Consider the following 21,259-nt stretch of genomic DNA (forward strand, 5'->3'; position numbering starts at 1 on the left):
ACCAAATTGGGTCTATCTCTCCAAATCCTTCTGACCAACGTCAGCATTGTGAATCCTCATGAAGATTGGCAGAGGTGCAACCTTCCAGACTCCAAATTACAGGTATGAAGGTCCCTTTAAACTTTCTGGAAGCCCAGTTACCCCCACCTTGGCCCCAGGGCCTGAAGAAATTCTGTGTATGGAATGGTCTTGGTAGGGGGACCAGCTTGTCTGGCTAAGTTTAGCTGATTGATCTTTTTGTTTTTGTTTGTTTGTTTGTTTGTTTTTGAAATGCAGTCTCTCTCTGTTGCCCAGGCTGGAGTGCAGTGGCACAATCTCAGCTCACTGCAACCTCGGCCTCCCAGGTTGAAGTGATTCTCGTACCTCGGCCTCCCGAGTAGCTGGGATTACAGGCACGTGCCACCACACCTCGCTGATTTTTGTATTTTTAGTAGAGGCAGGGTTTCACCATGTTGGCCAGACTGGTATCGAACTCCTGGCCTCAAGTGATCCGCCCACCTTGGCCTCCCAAAGTGCTTGTATTACAGGTGTGAGCCACTGCACCCACCTGGCCTATCTCATTGATCTTTGAGTCAAGCAATTCACAATACCCCCCAGGGTATGATATATACAGTAGCCTCTGGCATGAGCAGCTTTCATTTATTACCTCAACTTCCCCAGGCTGGCAAAGCCTGGTCCAAGAATATTCCTGAACTTGAGCTGTAGAACTGGAGCAAGAGTCAGGTAGCCAGTAGCCTCTGAGACTTAGGCTAACATGCCTTCAGACAAGCTCCCTGGTGAACCCCGTAGTCAGCTCCTGCTATGAGTGGCCCAGGTCTGAGGTTTGATCACACTGGTTTGCACCTGGGCTTTGCCATTTGCCAGTGTGTGGTGTTTGCTGCGCTTTGTTCAAGTATTATATGAAGGTGCATTTTACAGAGCGCCACGATGCGTGTGGATCACAACACCATCTGTGGATTCCCACAGTTTACAAAACTTGATGCCTTTTTTAGAGTCCTTGGCTGTTGGCAAAAGCCTAGCACAATCTGCAAAACTCTGCTGCTTCCAGAGCCCTGTGTCTCATGCTAAGCCCGATGCTGTTCATAAAACCCTGGGCTGTTTGCAGAACCCAAGCCCTTACCTTCTTCAAGCCAGCCCACTTAGGAAAATGCCTTTTAGTAAACCAGGAAAAATAGGAGACTCTTCATTTTATAGAACTATCTGCTTTGGGGTACAAAGGAAGAGTGCTGGGCCCAGATTAAAAACCTCAAGGCTGGTCTCAGCTCTGTCATAATCCTGCTGTAGGACTTTGGGCTGATTCTTTGTCCTCTCTGGGTCTCTATGTTCCCATCTGTTAAATGGAGATACTGACATCCAACCATCCACCTCAGGCCTGTCCTGAGGATCACTGTGAGATTGCGCAGAAGACAGGGTGTGGGCGGGGTGAAAAGGGGAAGAGTGCCCAGAGGCTTCTTCCTGAAAATGGCTCCAAACTGCCACCTCGGCATCTTTGTTCCCACTTCCCTTCTGGCCTGGCAGCCAGGAAGGGGATATCTAAAAATGAGCCATGGGCCAGGCAGACAAGCGAGGGCCTCGACCAGAGCCTCGGCCTTCCCTGCCCCCCAGATGCTGCCTTGGAGTCAGACCCTCGCTGTGCAGACACACTCCCATGTATGGCTCGTTAACTCTGCTCAAGGAAGGCAATGTCCTCCTTATTTCACCCATGAGAACACTGCCGCTCAGAGAGGCCTCATGTCTTGCCTGAGGCTACATGTCAAGTATACGGCAGGGGCTGGGATCTGAGCCAAGGATAGCAAGGATGGATGCCTGGTCCTCAGAGGTCGGAGTTGGAAGGAATGTGGAGCTCATTTAATTCAACCTTTCCTTTTTTCAGATTGGTAGACTGAGGCCAGGAGAGTGTGGAGACCACGGGGGAGGCACTGTTTATCTCTCCCTAGAGAAGCAGGCTTCAGTCTCTCTAGCTGGTTGATGAGAAACAGGCCCCATCCTGCCAAGCACTCAGGGCTTCCCCTGTCTTTGTTGGCACAACTGCTGCATCAGGACACAGCTCATCTCCTAACTGCGAGGAGAGGAGCAGGTGTGCAGGCTGGGTGGGTGTCCAGGTTGCACAGCCACGTAACCTCAACACAGCCCCTGGCTCTTCCAGTGCCCCACCCTTGTATAGCCCCTGCTGTGCTCCCTGTAGCAGCTTAAACCCCATCTGGAGGTTTCTCCCGACCTCCAACCACTCCCTTTGGAAGCTGCCTCCCCCAACCCCCACCTCCAGGCTCTTTCGCCCCACAGCAGCCTTCCCCTTGTTCCAACTCCCTCCATCTCCCAGCAGTTTCTCCCTCCAGCCTGTGAGAATACACACTGCGTTGGAAACTGCATCCTTCCTTGAAAGTGATAGCTCTGGGCCCCAGAAAGAGCATGAGCTTGGGTGTCAGTTCAACCCTGACCCAGTATAAAGCTCTCTGAAGCTGTTTCTTCGTCTGTGAAATAGAGATGAAACGTGATAACTGAAAAATCATGAGATCTACAGATTTGGAGAGAAGACTTTATTTCTTTTCTTTCTTCTTTTCTTTTTTAGAGACAATGTCTCACTCTGTCCCCCAGGCTGAAGTGCAGTGATGCAATCATGGCTTACTGCAGTCTCTATCACCTGGGCTCCAGCGATTCTCCTGCCTCAGGCACCCCAGTAGCTGGGACTACAGGTGTATGCCACCACGGCTGGTTAATTTTGTAAGTTTTTGTAGAGACAGGGTCTCACTATGTTGCCTAGGCTGGTCTCAAGCAGTCCTCCCACCTCGGCCCCCTGAAGTGCTGGGATTATAGGTATGAGACTTTATTTCTTATAAAGAGTTACAGCCTACAAGGTGGCCATTCTGATGGGCTGGGGAGCTCAGTCTTTGGCAGAGTCCAGAGGCAGACACTACAAGGAAGGAGGGGTTGGACAGAAATTTAAGCTGAACGCGTTGACCAAATACACATATTCAACAGGTTATAGGAGGAGCTATGAATACTCATGAGGTGGTCCTAATGTATGCATATTGAACAAACATGCATGTTACATACGACCCATGTTCACCTTGGGTTGGAGACTTAACATTCAAATGCATATATACATCAAAAGGTGAAGCACGGACATGAAGGGCTCAAGTGTGGTGTCTATAAACTGGCCAGAACCCATCCATGGTCAGTGGTCTCTTATTAGAAAAAATTCCTGAAATCAGTCTCTAGTCCAGTCAGAGCTATAGTTATGGCTGGTGGAACGGGGATCAATTAGTTAGTATCTGGCGGTGGAGGAGCTGCAAATTGTTTTACCATTGCTTATCTCAAGACCAGAGCTTATTAGCTGCTAGAGAAAAAGAGAAATGTTGTGGCAGTGAGAACATAGTTTATTCTTTAGTGTATGAGTGTGGGACTTAGCCCTTGCCTGGTGTGACCCTAGGTCATGTTTATAGTTTGGCATCTTATTGCCACAAAGAGTCCATTCTGTCAGCCTTATGATCTCTGTTTTAACATTAATGCTGCTCAGGTGTAGTGTCTAAGCCACAAAAGGGAGGGGAATAAACGAGGTGTGTATCTTGTCCCTTCATGGCCAAGAACTCAGTTTTTAAAAGTTTCTCTGGGGTCCCCTTGGCCAAGAGGTGGGTTTTCCATTCAGTGAATTGAGGGGCTTAGGATTTTAGTTTTAGTTGACACAAGAAACCTCCTGGCAGGACTGTCCTAAACTCTGTTTTCTTGTCCGATCTTCTCCTAAGTATGTGGTACAGCTTCTTCCTCCTGGGAGACTGCCCCCAGCCTCGCCCAGTGACCTGGGACTGGTCACTTGCCCTCTCTGATCCTTAGTGCCATTGTCTGCAAAATGCCTTCCCAGAGCTGTCATATGGCTTAGATGAGCTGATGGATGGATTAGTGCTTCCAAAATTCTGGGAGCTGAGCAGACTTGAGCCATTATTAATACGGCAGTGATGGTGATGGTGATGACTCTTATAATTCTGGAAGCAGAGGATGAGGAGGAAGTAAATCATGACACGTACGTGCCAGGTCAGCCTGACCCCACTGACAACCCAGGAGAATAAATCACTAGGAAGGCCCCCTGAGGTAGCAGGAAGCTCAGGAGCAAAATGGGGACCCTGCAGGTGGGCAGGGGGACCACTGTTCACAGCTGTTGTTCTGCGGGTGCTGCAGGGCTCCAGCTTGGGCACTGGCTGGCCTTCAGCCCCCAGCCCCAGCTCTGCCACTGACATGCTGGTCAGGTCCCATTCCCTGCCTGGTCCTCAGTTTCCTTATTATAAAATGGTGGAGGGTGGGGGGTGCAGGTGCGGTGGCTCATGACTATAATCCCAGTGCTTTGGGAGACCGAGGCAGGAAGATTACTTGAGGCCAGGAGTTCGACCCAAGCCTGGGAAACATGGTGAGACCCTGTCTCTACCAAAAATTTAAAGATTAGCCAGGTGTGGTGGCACATGCCTGTGGTCCTAGCTATTGGGGAGGCTGAAGTGGGGAGGATCCCTTGAGCCCAGGAGTTGGAGGCTGCAGTGAGCTATGATCGCACCACCATACTGCAGCCTGGGCAGCAAAGCGAGACCCTGTCTCTAAAAAAAAAAAAAAAAAAAAAAAAAAAAAAAAAAAAAAAAAAATTAATGGTGGTTGGGGATGGGGGTGGTGGAGGTTGGGGGAAGAGTCTCATTCTGCTCTGCCCCTGTCTTTTGGAGTCTCATTCTACTCATGGCCCACATGAGCTAATGGCTGTGCCACTGTTTTCCTAAAGTGTCAAGTGTGGGATTACAGTTATTAATGTGCCTCCTTGGAGAGAGGACACGGGAGAGGGGTAGTGCAGCAAAGGCTGGGAGGGATGCTGAGGGTGGGAGTTGGGGATGGGGTGGGGGGGGTGGCAAATGCGGGATGGGAGTAAGCCCCTGCCAGGCTGTGGATAATTTGGAAGGGCCCTGCTCCCTAAAGACTTTGCAACACTGCCCCCTGGGGGCTGGAGAGGAAGCCTGTGCCCTGACTTTTCCTCTGAGGCTTCAGTCAGGGAGGGGACCTTGAAGGACCACTGTCCAGAGGCTGAACTGGGTGGGCCAGAAGAAACCCAGCTAGGGCAGTCATTGTCTGCCCGCATTCCCCACCTGTCCATTCCACTTCACGAGCCTCTTAAACCTGCAGCCCTGTCCTGGCCTAGCCCACCACCGCTCTTGTCTGGGCCATGCCCCGGCCTCTCTCCCACCTCCAGTCTCACACCAGCCCACCTTCCTGCAAGCCAGAGGGATCTTTCTAACCCTTAAATCCTACCATGCCCCTTTCTGTGTAAAACCCTGACCCAGCTCCCAGTAACCCCAGGAGAGACCATCCTTCTCAGGCTGACACTGAGTGGCCCCTGTCTCTCTGCCCAATCACATCTTCTGCAGGTCACTATCCTCATTCGCAGATGAGACATTACAGGGGTGTTTAGAGCAAGGAAGGTGCTGGGGTAGGACCTCTCGGGTGTGACTGCTGGCTTCCCCCCTTAGTAGCTGTGTTACTTAATTCTTAGTTTGCATTTTTTTTTTTTTTTTTTGAGACAGAGTCTTACTCTGTCACCCAGGCTGGAGTGCAGTGGCATGATCTCAGCTCACTGCAACCTCTGCCTCCTGGGTTCAAGCAATTCTCCTGCTTCAGTCTCCTGAGTAGCTGGGAATACAGCTGCGCACCACCACACCAGGCTAATTTTTATATTTTTAGTAGAGACGAGGTTTCACCATGTTGGCCAGGCTGGTCTCGAATCCTGACCTCAGGTGATCCACCCATCATGGCCACCCAAAGTGCTGGGATTACAGGCGTGAGCCACGGCACCCAGCCTGCAGTACTTTTTTAAATTGTAAAGTATATATAACATAAAATGTTAACATAAAATTCAGCGGCATGAAGTACATCTACATTGTTGCGCAAGCATCCTCACCATCCATCTCCAGACCTCCCTCATCTTTCCAAACGGAGACTCAGATTCATGTATTCTTCATTCCACCTGTTTTCTCATCTGACGGATGGAACTAATCACTGAGTGTGCTTTGCACGTGCTTACAGGTGGGTAATAGGTACTCAGGCAATGTTACGACTGTTTTCTTCTCTTGAGGAATCTGCTCTGGAAAGTCAGTGCAGCAGCATCGCATGGAGTAATCTCTAGAAACCCACAGCCTACCACTGCCCGGCTTCATTTCTGTGGCTCAGGCAGATTTTCTGAGAGCTGCTGGGGAAGCATGCTGCCCATCTCATCTGGGAAGATGAGTCACTTCCTCTGCTGATGGTTTATGAGCCTAGGGATGGGGAAGGCAGGAAGCAGAACACAAGCAGCTGCTTCTCAGCTGGGCGGGGCCTCCGCAGTGGCTCACATAAGAACCACGTGGCCATGTGGATTTTCTCTGGTGTCTGGACCAGGGTAGGACACCCTAACTTGCCTGTGTGCCAATTCTCTCAGGAGGGGCTGGAGCAGGCTAACTTGCTTCCATCAGTGTTGCTTATTCAGAGCACATCAGTTTGCGTTTTGCTTGATTCTCTCCTTTTCACATCATGCTCCCAACACATCATCCGCCCCCCCCATTCTACGCACACACTTCCAAGATTCACTCACTCCAACTGTTCCTGGCATGCGCGTCTAAAATCATCTCACCTTCTAAGTGGCACTGTCCTTATTTAAATGCATGTCCTTTTTTTGTCCCCTAGGTGGAACTAGGGGAGAGACCAGGCCTCAGGCCTCCCTGATGGATCCTGGTTTCTGGCCTGCTCTCTGGCCAGGGAAGCAAGTGGATCTCTCCAGCAAACAAGCTGAATGGTGGTGTCAGAATCAAAGCTGGGTCCAGACAGGATGCTTAGAGGGCCACAGAATCTCCTCCTAAGAGTCCTTCAGCTGGGGACTCTAGTCTCTTCAGTTAAAGACATCAACCATCCTCCAGAAAGAGCCAGCGGTGGCAAGTAGTTAGCTTAAGCAAACCGGTCAAGTCTTTGGAGTAGCTTAGGCTGGAGCTCGGCCAACACTAGTTGTGTGGCATGCGGCAGATGCTTCATTTTTCTAAGCCTCAGTTTCTTCTTCAAAATGGATGCAATGATTATGACTAACACTCATTATTTGCCAAGCACTGTTCTAAGCACTGTGTCAGCTCAGTTAATGCTGCAAACAACCTATTATAATCCGTAATTTACAGATGAGGAAACTGAGGTACAGAGAGACCTGCCAAGGTCACACAGTTGGTAAGAGGCAGATCAGGATCTTAACCTAGACAATCTGGCCCCAGAGTCCAAGCCCCTAACCACGGCACTTAACCATCTCAAAGGGCAAATCTGGGGATTCGGACATCATCCACTGGTCCCTAAGCCATGAGGTTGAATACAGAATGAGCCAAATACTAAGCTGCTGCCTTTGACTGACCCTGGGCGTTTCACTTTCCTTGTCAAATCTCAGGTTTCCCTCCTACAACAGGAGGGGCTTGAACTCCAGCTCCAGCTCAGCAAAGAGCTCACCATTTGCCTGGAAACCTGCCCCTCCCTGGTCCCTGTTCTGAGCCCCTCCCATCTCCTCAGAGTCAGCCCCCATCCCCGCAGCCTGTGTGGCAACTCTGCCTTCATATTTCTCTGTCTCTCTTACTCCCTGTTCTCCCTAAATTCAAAGCCCACTCCTTGTTCCTGTAGAACCCTTGCACAGCCTCGTTAATCTTCTGTGACTCCCGTCTCCCTAGTTCTAATCCATCCTCCACATTCTACTGGAGCCATCTTTCCAAACGCTAATCTTTTTTTTTTTAGACAGGATCTTGCTGTGTCATTCAGGCTGGAGTGCAGTGGTGCCATCCTAGCTCACTGTAGCCTCAAACAAGCAATCCTCCCACCTCAAGCTTTCCAAGTAGCCGGGACCACAGGCATGCACCACCATGCACAGCTAATTTTTTTTTTATTTTTATTTTTGTAGAGACAGAGTCTTGCTTTGTTGCCCAGGCTGGTCTCAGACTCCTGGGCTCAAGTGATCCTCCCACCATGGCCTCCCAAAGTGCTGGGATTACAGGTGTGAGACACCTTGCCAAGCTCCTAACCCTAATCTTATTGTGCCCAGCCATTCTCCTCAGAGCAAAGACTATTTCTTAGCCTAACATTTGCTGCTCATCACCACACACCTATAACCTATGTTTTGCACTTTCTTTCTTTTTTTTTTTTTTTTTTTGAGACAGAGTCTCGCTGTCGCCCAGGCTGGAGTGCAGTGGCAGGATCTCGGCTCACTGCAGGCTCCGCCCCCCGGGGTTCACGCCATTCTCCTGCCTCAGCCTCCCGAGTAGCTGGGACTACAGGCGCCCGCCACCTCGCCCGGCTAATTTTTTTTTTTTATTTTTAGTACAGACGGGGTTTCACCGTGTTAGCCAGGATGGTCTTGATCTCCTGACCTCGTGATCCGCCTGCCTCGGCCTCCCAAAGTGCTAGGATTACAGGCGTGAGCCACCATGCCCGGCCTACCTTTTGCACTTTCATCCCTGGCGCCTGCATATGCACAGTTCCCTCAGCTCAAATGCCCTTCCTGCCTTCTACCACTGGATAAGCACAGATCCATCCTTCACCTGATAAGGACGACCTCCAATCCCTCCCCGCACCATCCAAGTGTTCCCTGCTTCCTCCTGAAAGAATACACACGTGCTCACAGTCATATCCTAGTTCTCCACGTGTCCTTGGCTGATCAGCATCGAGCAGGCTGGCCATTCCCTCGGGGAGCTTCCCATCAGCCAGTTCTTCTGCCTGCAGCCTACCTCCTGTTCATTCATCTGAGCTGCTCCAATGCTCCAATGCAAATGGAGTTTTTCTTCCCCTTCTCAGACACTGGACTAAGAATGGGGGCAACCCAGGGTCACCTGTCACAGGACTGGCATAATCCCAAAGAGAAGCTGAGTGCGAGAGTCTCAGGCTTTGCAGGGTGAGAAGCCTCAGAGGGGAAGGCATCCAGGGGGTGGAATCTCTGTGGCTGTGGTGGCTACTGCACTGAGGCACTTGATGATTTGCAAAGCGCTCTCACATAGAGTAGCTCACTAAGTCACACTCGAGCCAATATTGCCATTATTATTACCCCCATTCACAAAGAGGAAACAGAGGCACAGAGAAGTGAAGTCATGCGCGCCCAAGGACACACAGGTGGTACGTGGAGCTGAGATTTGAGACCAAGTGCCTTTGGCCCCCACAGCTGATGCCCTTACGCTGGGGCCACACTGCCCCCTGGTGGCAGCGAGGATGGTGGCGGTGATGAGTATGCCGGAGGCCCAGCATTGGGGACGCATTCTGGACTCTGCTCCCCTGAGCTTCATGGCCTCCTCTGCATGGTCATGCAGAGGACCTGGTGGCCCAGGTTCTTTCTGGACGTATTTATAACCTCCCTTTGGCACTTTCCTTTTCCAGCCTCTCGCGTCTGTTGGAGCGTCGCACACCTGGGGGAGTGAGGGCGGTAGGGGCTAGACAGAGAGACAGAGCTCCACCGTTCCCATTGTTTCCAGGGCAGAGCAGCGCCAGGACAGGGCGCAGGCAGCCAGCCTCTGGTTTAGGGGGAACTTCAAGGGTTGGGCTATTTTTTTGTTCTGAGCTTAAAAGTATTCCTGAAATACACGGGCTCCTCCTGGAGACATATCCGTGCCTCTCCGATTTCTGTGGAGGGAGACAGTGGATGGACTGTGAGTGTCTGGACTTCCCCATGGTCCCAGGAGAGGGACAGTGGCTTGTGCAACCTGGATGAAATGTTTATGACGTCTGCTTGTGACTCTTACCAATTCTCAACCTGCACCACACCAGCTCAGAGCTTGCACTTAAGAAATACCTGATGATGAGGTCGGGCACGGTGGCTCACGCCAACACTTTGGGAGGCCGAGGTGAGTGGATCACGAGGTCAGGAGTTCAAGATCAGCCTGGTCAAGATGGTAAAACCCCGTCTCTACCAAAAATACAAAAAAAAAAAGAAAGCCAGGCGTGGTGGCAGGTGCCTGTAATCCTAGCTACTCGGGAGTCTGAGGCAGAGAATTGCTTGAACCTGAGAGGTGGAGGTTGCAGTGAGCAGAGATGGCGCTACTGCACTCCAGCCTGGGCGACAGAGCAAGACTCCATCTCAAAAAAAAAAAAGAAAGAAAAAGAAAAAAGAAATACCTGATGATCAATCCTCCATTCTGCAGAAGAGAAAACAGGTTCTCAGAGAGCTAAATGCCAGGCTTGAATCCAAATTAGTCTGGCACCAAGATCGGAGCGTTTAACCACTATATTGCCTCCCAGTCCCATTCAATGGGGGAACAAACACTTCTACAGTCTCAGTATCTTCACAAAATTCCCCCACCACTCCAGTCTTAAGTGAGGATAGGCCTTCCCCCTGCAGCGCCAAATCTGCACACTGACCTTTACTGCACTCTTTCTACTCTCTTGTCTCCCACTCCCACTGGGAGCCCAGACACTGGCTTCGGAAGCTCTCCTCCTCCTCCTCCTCCTCCTCCTCCTCCTCTACTGACCATCCTCTTCCTCTCCCATTCCTTCATCCTCTCACTCTCTACTGGCTGCTTCCTACCACGAATTGTGGCAAATATGCTCAAATATCTCCAATTTTTAAAGTACAACAAAATTCCCCCTGACTTCTTGCTATGGTCTGAATGTTTGTGACCCCTCAAAATCCATATGTTAAATCTTGGCCAGATGTGGTGGCTCACACCTGTAACCCCAGCGTTTTAGGAGGCCATGGTGGAAGAACTGCTTGAGGCCCAGAGTTCAAGACCAGCCTGTGCAACATAGTGAGACCCTGTCTCTACAAAAATGGAAAACACTAGCCAGGCATAGTGGCATGTGCCTATAATCCCAGCTATATGGGAGGCTGAGGTGGGAAGATCACTTAACCCCAGGAGTTTGAGGCAATGAGCTATGATGATGCTACTGCACTCCAGCCAGTGCAACAGAGTGAGACCTTGTATCTAAAAAAAAAAAAAAAAAAAATGCATGAATGAATAAATAAATTAACATTTAAAAGGTCAGGCATGGTCTCAGCTCCCAGCTACTTGGGAGGCTGAGGCAGGAGGATTATTTGAGGCCAGGGGTTCAAGACAAGCCTGGGCAACATAGCAAGATCCTGTCTCTACAAAACAATTTTCTTTTTTTTTTAAATAAAGCAAACCTAACCTCTAGGGTGATGGTGTTTAATGGTGGGGCCTTTGGGAAGTGATTAGGTTGTAAGGGTAAAGCCCTCTTCAATGAGATTGCATCCCTTATAAAAGAGGCCTGAGAGAGCTTGTTGGTCCCTTCCACCATGTGAGGACACAGCTAGAAAGTGCCATCTATGAAGCAGAGAGCAGCCCTCACCAGACACTGGATCCACTGGCACCTTGATCTTGGACTTCCTAGCCTCCAGAACTGTGAGCAATAAATTTCTGATGTTTACAAATGACCCAGTTTAAGGTATTTTGTTATAAAACCTTGAACTACCTAGGACACATCTCATCAGCCTCCAACCATCCACATCTCTTTTCAGCCAAACATCTTGAAGATGTTATCTATTCTCTCTCCGTTTACTCACTCCCAACCTTCCATGCTCACTGTTCCACTGGCCTGTTCACACCTGGGGCACCAGTGATCCCCTCATCACTGGACCCCACAGATACTTTTCATCCGGTTCTTGTCCTCTTGGGCACATCAGCAACATTTGATGCTGCTGACCACAGCGCCCTAGGGAGCTTCTGTGATATTACACTCTCCTGGTTTTGCTTCACGCTCTCTGGCTGTTGTTTCTCAGTATCTTTTGCAGACATTTCTTGTTCTGCCTCAGTCTCATGTTGTTTCCCCCCATGGTTCTGTCCTTCTCACACTACACTCTCTCCCTAGGTGATCTTGTTCATTATCATAAGTATATGCCTCCCAAGTCTTTGCCTGCATACACTCTCTCTTCTGAGCTCCAGACATCAGTCAACATCACCACCATCTGTCTCATCACCCAAGCCAGAATAGTGGGCAGCATCTTGGACCTTTCCATAATCAGTTGTCAAATTCTGACTATTCTACCTCTTGAAGATTCTCCAAATATTTCTTTCCTCACTCTGTTGCCCGGGCTGGAATGCAGTGGCTTGATTCCGGCTTACTGCAACCTCTACCTCCCAGGTTCAAGAGATTCTCCTGCCTCAACCTCCCAAGTAGCTGGGATTACAGGCATGTGCCACCACCCCTGGCTAATTTTTATGTTTTTAGTAGAGATGGGGTTTCACCATGTTGGCCAGGCTGATCTCAAACTCCTGACCTCAAGTGATCCACCCGCCTCAGCCTCCCAAAGTGGGATTACAGGCGTGAGGCACCATGCCCAGCCAGATTCTCTAAGCTTTGATAGTTAAGAGGCATGGCTTTGGAGATGGATTGGACTCTACGCTAACTCACTATTTGTCCAGCAGAATGACCAAAGAAGGCTTAGTTACTTAACCCTCTGAGCTCCCTCATCCATAAAACAAGGGTAATGGAAATTGCTCCTTGGATTAAATGAAATGAAGTATGTGACTACCAGGGCAGAGCCATTAGTACAAGTAAGCTCTCAATAAAGGGCAGCCATCGTCTGCTATCATTGTCATTAATACTCCTCTCTATTCCTCTCCTCACCACCAAGCTTCCTGGCTGGTTGCCGTGCCTCTGGTCTCTCTCTCCTGCTCTAAGACATTCTCCGTGCCACAGTGGGTATGAGCTTTCTCAAACATGTAGCTGACTATGTTAGTCCCCTGTCTGAGGCCTGGTTCCGGCTTTCCAATGTCCTCATGCTGAGGGTTTAGTCCTTGGCTTCAAGACTCTCCTCCCTCTGGCCCCTGCCAACCTCTTTAGCCTCATCTTTGGAGACTCCCAGTCTCTCCTTCTATATTGCAGCCCAAACCAACTTCTATCTCCCCTCTAACACACCTCCTGCTTTTTCTACACTTCATGACTTTGTTTACCCCCTCCTTTGTGGCCTGCACTCTATTCATCTGCTTGAAATTTATGACCCATTTAAGAGATGTCTTCCATGATGCAAGTTGCTTTGTTTCCTCCTCTGGGTCCTTCAGCTCTATGGTAGCACAGATCACAGTGGATATGATGGACGAGGTTTTGACTGGTTACCCCATTAGACTGTGTCAATTCCCTGTGACCATGCACCCAGTGCAAAGCCAGCCTCATTCAATGTGGAATGAAGAACGAGTATCAGTTATCCTAATCTTTAAAATGGCAGCATTGGCAGCCAGCCCTGGTCAATCCAGAGGAGAGAAAGAGCACTGGAGGCTGGAGGAAGATGAAGTCACAGAAGGCTCCCTGGAGGAGGCTGGGCTTAGAATTATAAGGCCTCTGTATTAGTCTGTTTTCACACTGCTGATAAAGACATACTCAAGATTGGGCAATCTTCTGAGCCTTCCAAACTGTTCCAACCTGTGCCTGTTACCCAGTTCCAAAGTCTCTTCCACATCACAGAAGGCTCCCTGAAGGAGGTTGGGCTTAGAATTATAAGGCCTCTGTATTAGTCCGTTTTCACACTGCTGATAAAGACATACCCAAGACTGGGCTTCTTCTGAGCCCTCCAAACTGTTCCAACCTGTGCCTGTCACCCAGTTCCAAAGTCACTTCCACATTTTTGGGTATCTTTTCAGCAATGCCCCACTCTATTGGTACCAATTTACTGTATTAGTCCTTTTTCATGATGCTGATAAAGACATACCTGAGACTGGGCAATTTACAAAAAGAAGAGGTTTATTGGACTTACAGTTCCACTTGGCTGGGTAAGTCACACAATCATGGCAGAAGGCAAGGAAGAGCAAGTCTCGTCTTACATGGATGGTAGCAGGCAAAGAGAGGATGAGGAAGACACAAAAGTGGAAACCCCTGATAAAATCATCAGATCTCGTGAGACTTGTTCACTACCAAGAGAACAGCATGGGGGAAACTGCCTCCATGATTCAATTATCTCCTACTGGGTCTCCTCCCACAAAATGTGGGAATTATGGGGGTACAATTCAAGATGAGATTCGGGTGGGGACACGGAGCCAAACCATATCAGCCTCTAAGAACGATCAAGAGTGAGCAAGAGAGAGCAAGAGAGTGAGGATTTGGGAGACTGAGTGGCTCTCTGTTCTGTCATGCTTGTTCCTCCAGCTTCAATACACTTGATGGGTCCCACCAACCAATAGCACAGCATTTTACATTTTACACGGAAAATTTTCACAAACTTTTTCATTTGTGTCATTAGTTGGTGCAGAGGCTGGAGTGGGGGTTAGGAAATCTGAGACTTCCCATCCTGCCTTGTCTTTGGATTGCTGTGTGACTTTGGACAATCGCTTTCACCTCTGAGCCTGTTTCCTCATCTGCCACATGTGGATACCAATGGTTGCTCCACACATGGGAAAGTCCCCATAGACCATAAAGTTCTGTGTCCCACTGAGCACTATTAATCTTGTTGTTCTAATTATCAGCAAAGCCCATGGTAGCTCCTAACCAGCCACCTGGGGGTCCCCAGAAAATATTATTCAGGGCCCCAGTGAAAGGGAACCTCTGACGGTCAAGGCCCCAGCAGGCCAGGAAGGGGTAGAGCTTGGGGGTTTAATGGAAATAGGCTCAGCTCCAACCTGGTTCTTCCCACTGAGGCAGCATTGGCTTGGGGAGAGGAAGGAGCAGCTGGCATGGCCTGGGTTGGACAGATGAACTGGGCTGACCTGCAGAGGTCTCGGGCATGAAGGCTGAAAGTGAAGTGCCCAAAGCCAGCCATAGCCAAGGAGGGGCTAGGCTCTGGGAGGACAGCTTTGGGGAGGTGGGCAGTTAGGGACCCTCATCCCGCTAGGAGAGGGGCTCCAAGAGAAGGGATCTGAACCAAACTGTTTATGCTCTGATTTAGAGCATTCCTGGCGGGCAGGCTATGCTGCTGGTTTGCCATCTGTGTGACTGTGGCCGGGTCAGAAACCCCACTGGGCCTCCCCCTGCCTATCAGCAGCAATACAGGAGCTAGACTAGGAGCTCTCTATAGAGCCCAGTGTTGCCCGATTCTGCAGAAGCACTGGACAGAGAGCCCTGAGGTTGTCAGGACAGTCATGGTCCAGTCTGCCTGTGGAAAACTGGGAAACCAGGTGCCCAGACCCCACTGACATGTTGGTTTTGTAGAATAGGAGTCAGAACACATCCCAGGCCCCAGGGAACCCCTAGTCTGGTGAAGGAAGCAGATGTGAACATGGATAGCTCCCAGTATTGTCTGGGCTGCCAGACAGGCAAGCTTCAGGGACCTTCCCGCAGAGGACACCTGGGAGCCCTGAACAGGGAGCAGGCATCTGGCTTCTGGTGTGGCTCTGCCACCAGCTCTCTGTGTAGCCTTGACCAAGGTCAGCTCCCCTCTCAGCTTTAAAAAATGTATTTTTAAGTTATTTTTATTTTTTATAGAAACAGGGTCTCACTATGTTGGCCAGGCTGGTCTTGAACTCTTGACCTCAGGTGATCCATCTGCCTCAGCCTCCCAAAGTGTTGGGATTACAGGCATGAGCCACTGCACCCAGCCCAAGTCTGCTTTATCTTAATAGGGAGTGAATTCATTTTCAACTTGGGTTCCATTCAGGAAGTAACTCCTTCTATCAAATGTCTCTGCCCTCTGAGAGTGACCAACAGAGGAGTTTCACAGGACATGGGACTTTCAGTGCTGAAACCGGGACAGTTCTGGGCAAATCAATATGGTTGATCACTGTATGATATGCCAAAGAAAAAGGATAAAAAGACAGGTCCCAGGGCACCCAGGTTAGACAGAGACAGACAGAGCAAGCCCCTGTACAGGCATACAGAAAAGGAAGCTATTTCTGGGGTAAGCAGACAGCATTTTGAAGTGCTTCTTGGAGGAAGCAGCTAAAGAGAAAGATATCACAGCAAAGGAATTCTCATGTGAATGGAAATGGAGAGACTGAAACAAACGGCACTGATTCAGACATAACATTCCGACCCAGATAGAGTGAGATGGGAATGGAGCGGGGCATAGAAGAGGAATGGAATCCAGAGCACAGCAGAAGCCATTGTTCCAGCTATCCCCAAAGAAGCTTTCCCAGCAGTTCCCTAGAGCTCATGAGCTAGGAGTCTTTATCAGTGGCCCCTGACAATCCTCCAGGCTCAGAGGAACACAGCGTCAAGGGAACCTTAGAATAAACGACATAGTTTTCACTCCAGAGTTTAGCTTTACTCACTGTCAACCAGTGATTCTGCTGTCTTCACAAGGTCCCAAGATAAAGAATGCCATTCAGGAATCGTGCAGGCATAGCTGGACCAGATGGGCTTATGTCAAATGACTACAGTCAAGATCCTGGTGCTTAGAGTGGGCAAAACGTGGTAAATGTATTCATCAACATTACCATACCTAGAAGATTACTTCATCTGTGCTAGTGGGAACTGGGCTAAAAACCAGACATCCTTAAAGGAGCTACTTGAACTAATAAAGGAGCTACTTGATTTTTTAATTGGCATTTTAACACAAGCACATGCCTCTCAGATTTTTTCTTTCCAATAGGTTAAATTTGCCCACCAACATTGCAATCTTATTTTTTAATTTTTGTAAGATAAGGTCTTGCTCTGCTGCCCAGCTTGGAATGCAGTGGCACGATCATGGCTCACTGCAGCCTCAAACTCCTATGCTTACCTTAACATCTGGAGTAGTTACAATTACAGGTGCATGTCACAATGCCTGACTAACTTTTTTGAGTTTTTATAGAAAAGGGGTCTTTCTATGTTGCCTGGCTGGTCTCAAACTCCTGGCCTCCAGCGATCCTCTGGCCTTAGCCTCTAAAAGTGTTGGGATTACAGGTGTGAGCCACTGTGCCTGGCTATAATCTTATTCATGTGATTCATTTATGTTACTATTATTATTTTTAGAAGTAATGAATCTAGGGTTAGAAGGTCACTTAAAGATTTTTAATCTAGCTGCTATCCAAGTATTAAATCTCTGTAGTATTCCAGACAAAGACCTCAGCCTTGCAACCTCTAGTTACCTGGACTTCACTAATTATCAAGCCTGTTTTTGCATTATGGAGTTGTTTCTTTCTTTCTTTCTCTTCTTTCTTTCTTTCTTTCTTTCTTTCTTTCTTTCTTTCTTCTTTCTTTCTTCCTTCCTTCCTTCCTTCCTTCCTTCCTTTCTTTCTTCTCTTTCTTTCTTTCTTTTTTTTTTTTTTGACAGCATCTCACTCTGTTGCCCAGGCTGGAGTGCAGTGGTGCAATCTCAGCTCTCACCGCAACCTCCGCCTCCAGAGTTCAAGTTATTCTCCTGCCTCAGCCTCCCGAGTAGCTGGGACTACAGGCATGTGCCACCACGCCCGGCTAATTTTTGTATTTGTAGTAGAGGCAGGGTTTTACCATGTTGTCCAGGCTGGTTTTAAACTCCTGACCTCAGATGATCTGCCTGCCTTGGCCTCCCAAAGTGCTGAGATTACAGGCATGAGCCACCGCACCTGGCCTTCATTATGGGGTCATTCTAATGGTAAGAAACTTCTTCCATATGTGGGATTGATCTCTGGGACCCTGAAGCTGCTAACAGTGGCCCCAGTTCTTTGTAAGTGTTGCTCCTTCTCTTTGATGTTCTTAGGTGTTTGTGTCCACCTCTCTTCCCCCCAAAACAGGACCAGCTCTTTCTGCCATTGTTGTTAGACATCTCACCACTCTGGGAATCTTAATTGTGCAATACAATTCCTGGCACAAAGAAAGTGTTGGGACAGATCCATGGCTGGAAAGGAAAAAGATACACATTCTAGTGGATGTTTCCTTGATTGCTCTGGTTTCCAGATGTTCCCAGTGTGTGTCTACAGACATCCAGCTCTGACCCACTGTGGAGGCCACAGCCTGTAATGGATCAGAGGACTCCTCGTCTGTCTTCTGCCTGGTCAGCATCCCCTCTCTGCTAGAGTCCCTCTTCCCCCAACCCCCATCTTTGTGATTTTCTTTTTTTTTTTTTTTTTGAGACGGAGTCTCACTCTGTCACCCAGGCTGGAGTGCAGTGGTGCAGTCTCGGCTCACCGCAAGCTCCGTCTCCCGGGTTCATGCCATTCTCCTGCCTCAGCCTCTCCGAGTAGCTGGGACCACAGGCGCCCGCCACCACATCTGGCTAATTTTTTTGTATTTTTAGTAGAGATGGGGTTTCACCATGGTCTCTATCTCCTGACCTTGTGATCCGCCCGCCTTGGCCTCCCAAAGTACTGGGATTACTATCGTGAGCCACCGCGCCTGGCAATTTCTTCTTTCCTTTTTTCTTTTCTTTTCTTTCTCCCTTCCTTTCTCCCTTCCTTCCTTCCTTCTCCTTTCCTTTCCTTTCCTTTCCGTTCCTTTCCTTTCCTTTCCTTTCCCTTTCTTTCTTTCTTTCTTTTTCTTTCTTTCTTTCTTCCTCTCTCTCTTTCTTTCTTTCTCTTTTTTCTTTTTTGATGGAGTTTCACTCTTATTGCCCAGGCTGGAGTGCAATGACGCAATCTCTGCTCACTGCAAACTCCGCTTCCCGGGTTCAAGCAATCCTCCCACCTCAGCCTCTGGAGTAGCTGGGATTACAGGCACCTACCACCACGCCTGGCTAATTTTTGTATTTTTAGTACAGATGGGATTTTACAATGTTGGCCAGGCTGGTATTGAACTCCTGGCCTCAAAAGATCTGCCTGCCTTGGCCTCCCAAAGTTCTGGGATTACAGGTATGAGCCACCATGCCTGGCCTTGATTTTCTTCTTAATCTATCTGCTTATCCTGGTGGGTAATGCCCTGATCCTGGTGGTTGTGATGGCAGAGCCCAGCCTCCACAAGCCCGTGTACTTCTTCCTGATAAACCTCTCAGCCCTTGACATCCTCTCCACTACAGTCACCATCCCCATGATGCTGCCCCTGTTCTTGCTTGGGGACAGCTTCCTCAGCTTCCCTGCCTGCTTCCTTCAGATGTACCTGTTCCACAGCTTCTCCTGCTCAGAAGCCTTCATGCTGGTGGTCATGGCCTATGACTGCTATGTGGCTATCTGCCACCCACTGCACTACCCTGTCCTCATGACCCCACAGACCAACACTGTCTTGCAACCAGTGCCTGGCTCACTGCCCTCCTCCTGCCCATTCCAGCAGTGGTACAGACCTCCCAGATGGCATTTGAAAGCATTGTCCACATCTACCACTGCTTCTGTGATCATCTGGCTGTGGTCCAGGCCTCCTGCTCTGACACCACCCCCAGACCTTCATGGGCTTCTGCATCGCCATGGTGGTGTCCTTCCTCCCCCTTCTCCTGGTGCTTCTCTCCTATGCCCACATCTTGACCTCGGTGCTTCGCATCAACTCCCAAGAAGGACACTCCAAAGCCTTCTCCACCTGCAGCTCCCACCTCCTGGTAGTGGGCACCTACTACTCATCCATTGCCACAGCCTATGTGGCCTACAGTGCTGACCTGCCCCTCTACTTCCACATCATGGGCAATGTGGTACATGCCATTCTCTTCTTCTTCTTCTTCTTCTTTTTTTAATACCTCCTTCCCTCCCTGTATATGCCATGCCATTCTCACACCTGTTCTCCACTCTCTCATCTGCATGCTGAGGAACAGGGATGTCAAGATCGCATGTCCCCAGGAGCCAGGGTGTTCTGGGGGCCCTAGATCCCTAGATCCAACTAATTCAGCTCCCAGGATACCAATGACAGCACCTAGCTCAGAAGAACAACTCAATAAATATTTTTAAATGAATTACAGCAATCTAATTTGGTTTCATTTAGTTGAGCAGACAGCTACAATCTGGTTCTCAAATACTGGATCAGGGAGTTTTCCCAATAGTACCATAGAATAATTGCAGACTTCACTATTTTCTTTTCTTTTTTTCTTTCTTTCCTTTTTTTTTTTTTGAGACAGAGGTCTCACTCTGTCACCCAGGCTGGAGTGTAGCGGCACGATCTCAGCTCACTGCAAACTCTGCCTCTTGGGTTCAAGTGATTTTCCTGCCTCAGCCTCCCAAGTAGCTGGGACTACAGGCACCCACCACTGCACCCAGTTAATTTTTGTATTTTTAATTGAGATGGGGTTTCACCACGTTGGCCAGGCTGGTCTTGAACTCCTGACCTCAGGTGATCTGCCCACCTTGGCCTCCCAAAGTGCTGGGATTACATGCGTGAGCCACCACGCCTGGCTGACTTCACAATTTTCATCTGTCATTAATGTAATGAATAAAACTTTATGATTCCGTCATTCATAAAAATTCTTATTGGGTGCTAGAGACAGAAATGAACCAGACACAGATTGCTTCCCTGGAGGCATCTATAGTTGAGTGTAGGAGTCAGACCCAGAGAGAAAAAAGCATCTGGTGATAGGACAAAGAGAAGCAAAAGGGGTTGAAGGAGCTCAGAAGTTAGCATTTAATTCAATGTTAAAATTTTCTCCTGTAAGTTCTTATATTTTTGGCATTGAGTATCACTTATTTGTTAGCAAGTACTCATTTATCAGCAACGCGGGCAGTGGAGGGTTGGGGAACTTGGAAAGATTGGGTAAGAAAACCACTAGCTGCTCCAACCAGGGAGTGGTAACACTGTCCATGTTCCTCCCCAGGTGGAAGGATTCATCTTTGTTTGGATGACCATCAAGATGGGATGCTCATGACCAGGCATGGTGGCTCATGCTTGTAATCTCAGCACTCTGGGAGGCCGAGGTGGGCAGATCACTTGAGGTCAGGAGTTTGAGACTAGGCTGGCCAACATGGTGAAACCCCATCTCTAGTAAAAATACAAAAATTATCTGGGCATGATGGCGGGCACCTGTAATCCCAGCTACTCAGGAGGCTGAGACAGGAGAATCGCTTGAACCTGGGAGGTGGAGGTTGCAGTGAACTGAGATTGCGCCACTGCACTCCAGCCTGGGCAACATGAGCAAAACTCCATCTCAAAAAAAAAAAAAAAAAATAGGATGCTTCCTGCTAAGGAAGGAGACCACTACTACTCCTGCTGCCCTCCTCCCCTCCACCTTGCCTAGTTCACAAGACAGGAGGAAAGAGAGAAAGCAAAAAGTTGGAAAGAAACAAAAGTAAGATAAGTAGCCAGACAACCTTGGCACCACAACCTGGCCCTAGGAGTTAAAAAAGTAATAATAATAACATCAACCCCTGACCTAAACTACTTGTGTTATCTTTAAATTCCACACATTGTGTGAAAAAGCATTGCAAAACTGTCTGTTCTGTTAGCTGATGCCTGTAGCCCCCAGTCACATTCCCCACGCTTGCTCGATTTATCACGACATTTTCATGTGGACCGCTTAGAGTTGTAAGCCTTTAAAAAGGCCAAGAATTTCTTTTTCAAGGAGCTCAGC

General features: G+C 49.0%; 1 protein-coding gene across 1 annotated transcript; it reads left to right on the forward strand.

Annotated features, from left to right (window-relative positions):
• Positions 1–18,660: 18,660 nt before the first annotated feature.
• Positions 18,661–19,649, forward strand: LOC100591678 (olfactory receptor 2AT4; the record flags this gene model as incomplete). The annotated part of the gene is given in 4 exon segments (XM_030828711.1): positions 18,661–18,994; positions 18,997–19,146; positions 19,149–19,398; positions 19,463–19,649. Coding segments are annotated over 4 exon segments (921 nt in total), but the record flags the coding sequence as incomplete, so codon positions are not given.
• Between the last annotated feature and the right edge of the window lie 1,610 nt (positions 19,650–21,259).

Source organism: Nomascus leucogenys, chromosome 15 (genome assembly GCF_006542625.1).
Source record: "Nomascus leucogenys isolate Asia chromosome 15, Asia_NLE_v1, whole genome shotgun sequence".
In the NCBI taxonomy this organism is placed as follows: domain Eukaryota; kingdom Metazoa; phylum Chordata; class Mammalia; order Primates; family Hylobatidae; genus Nomascus; species Nomascus leucogenys.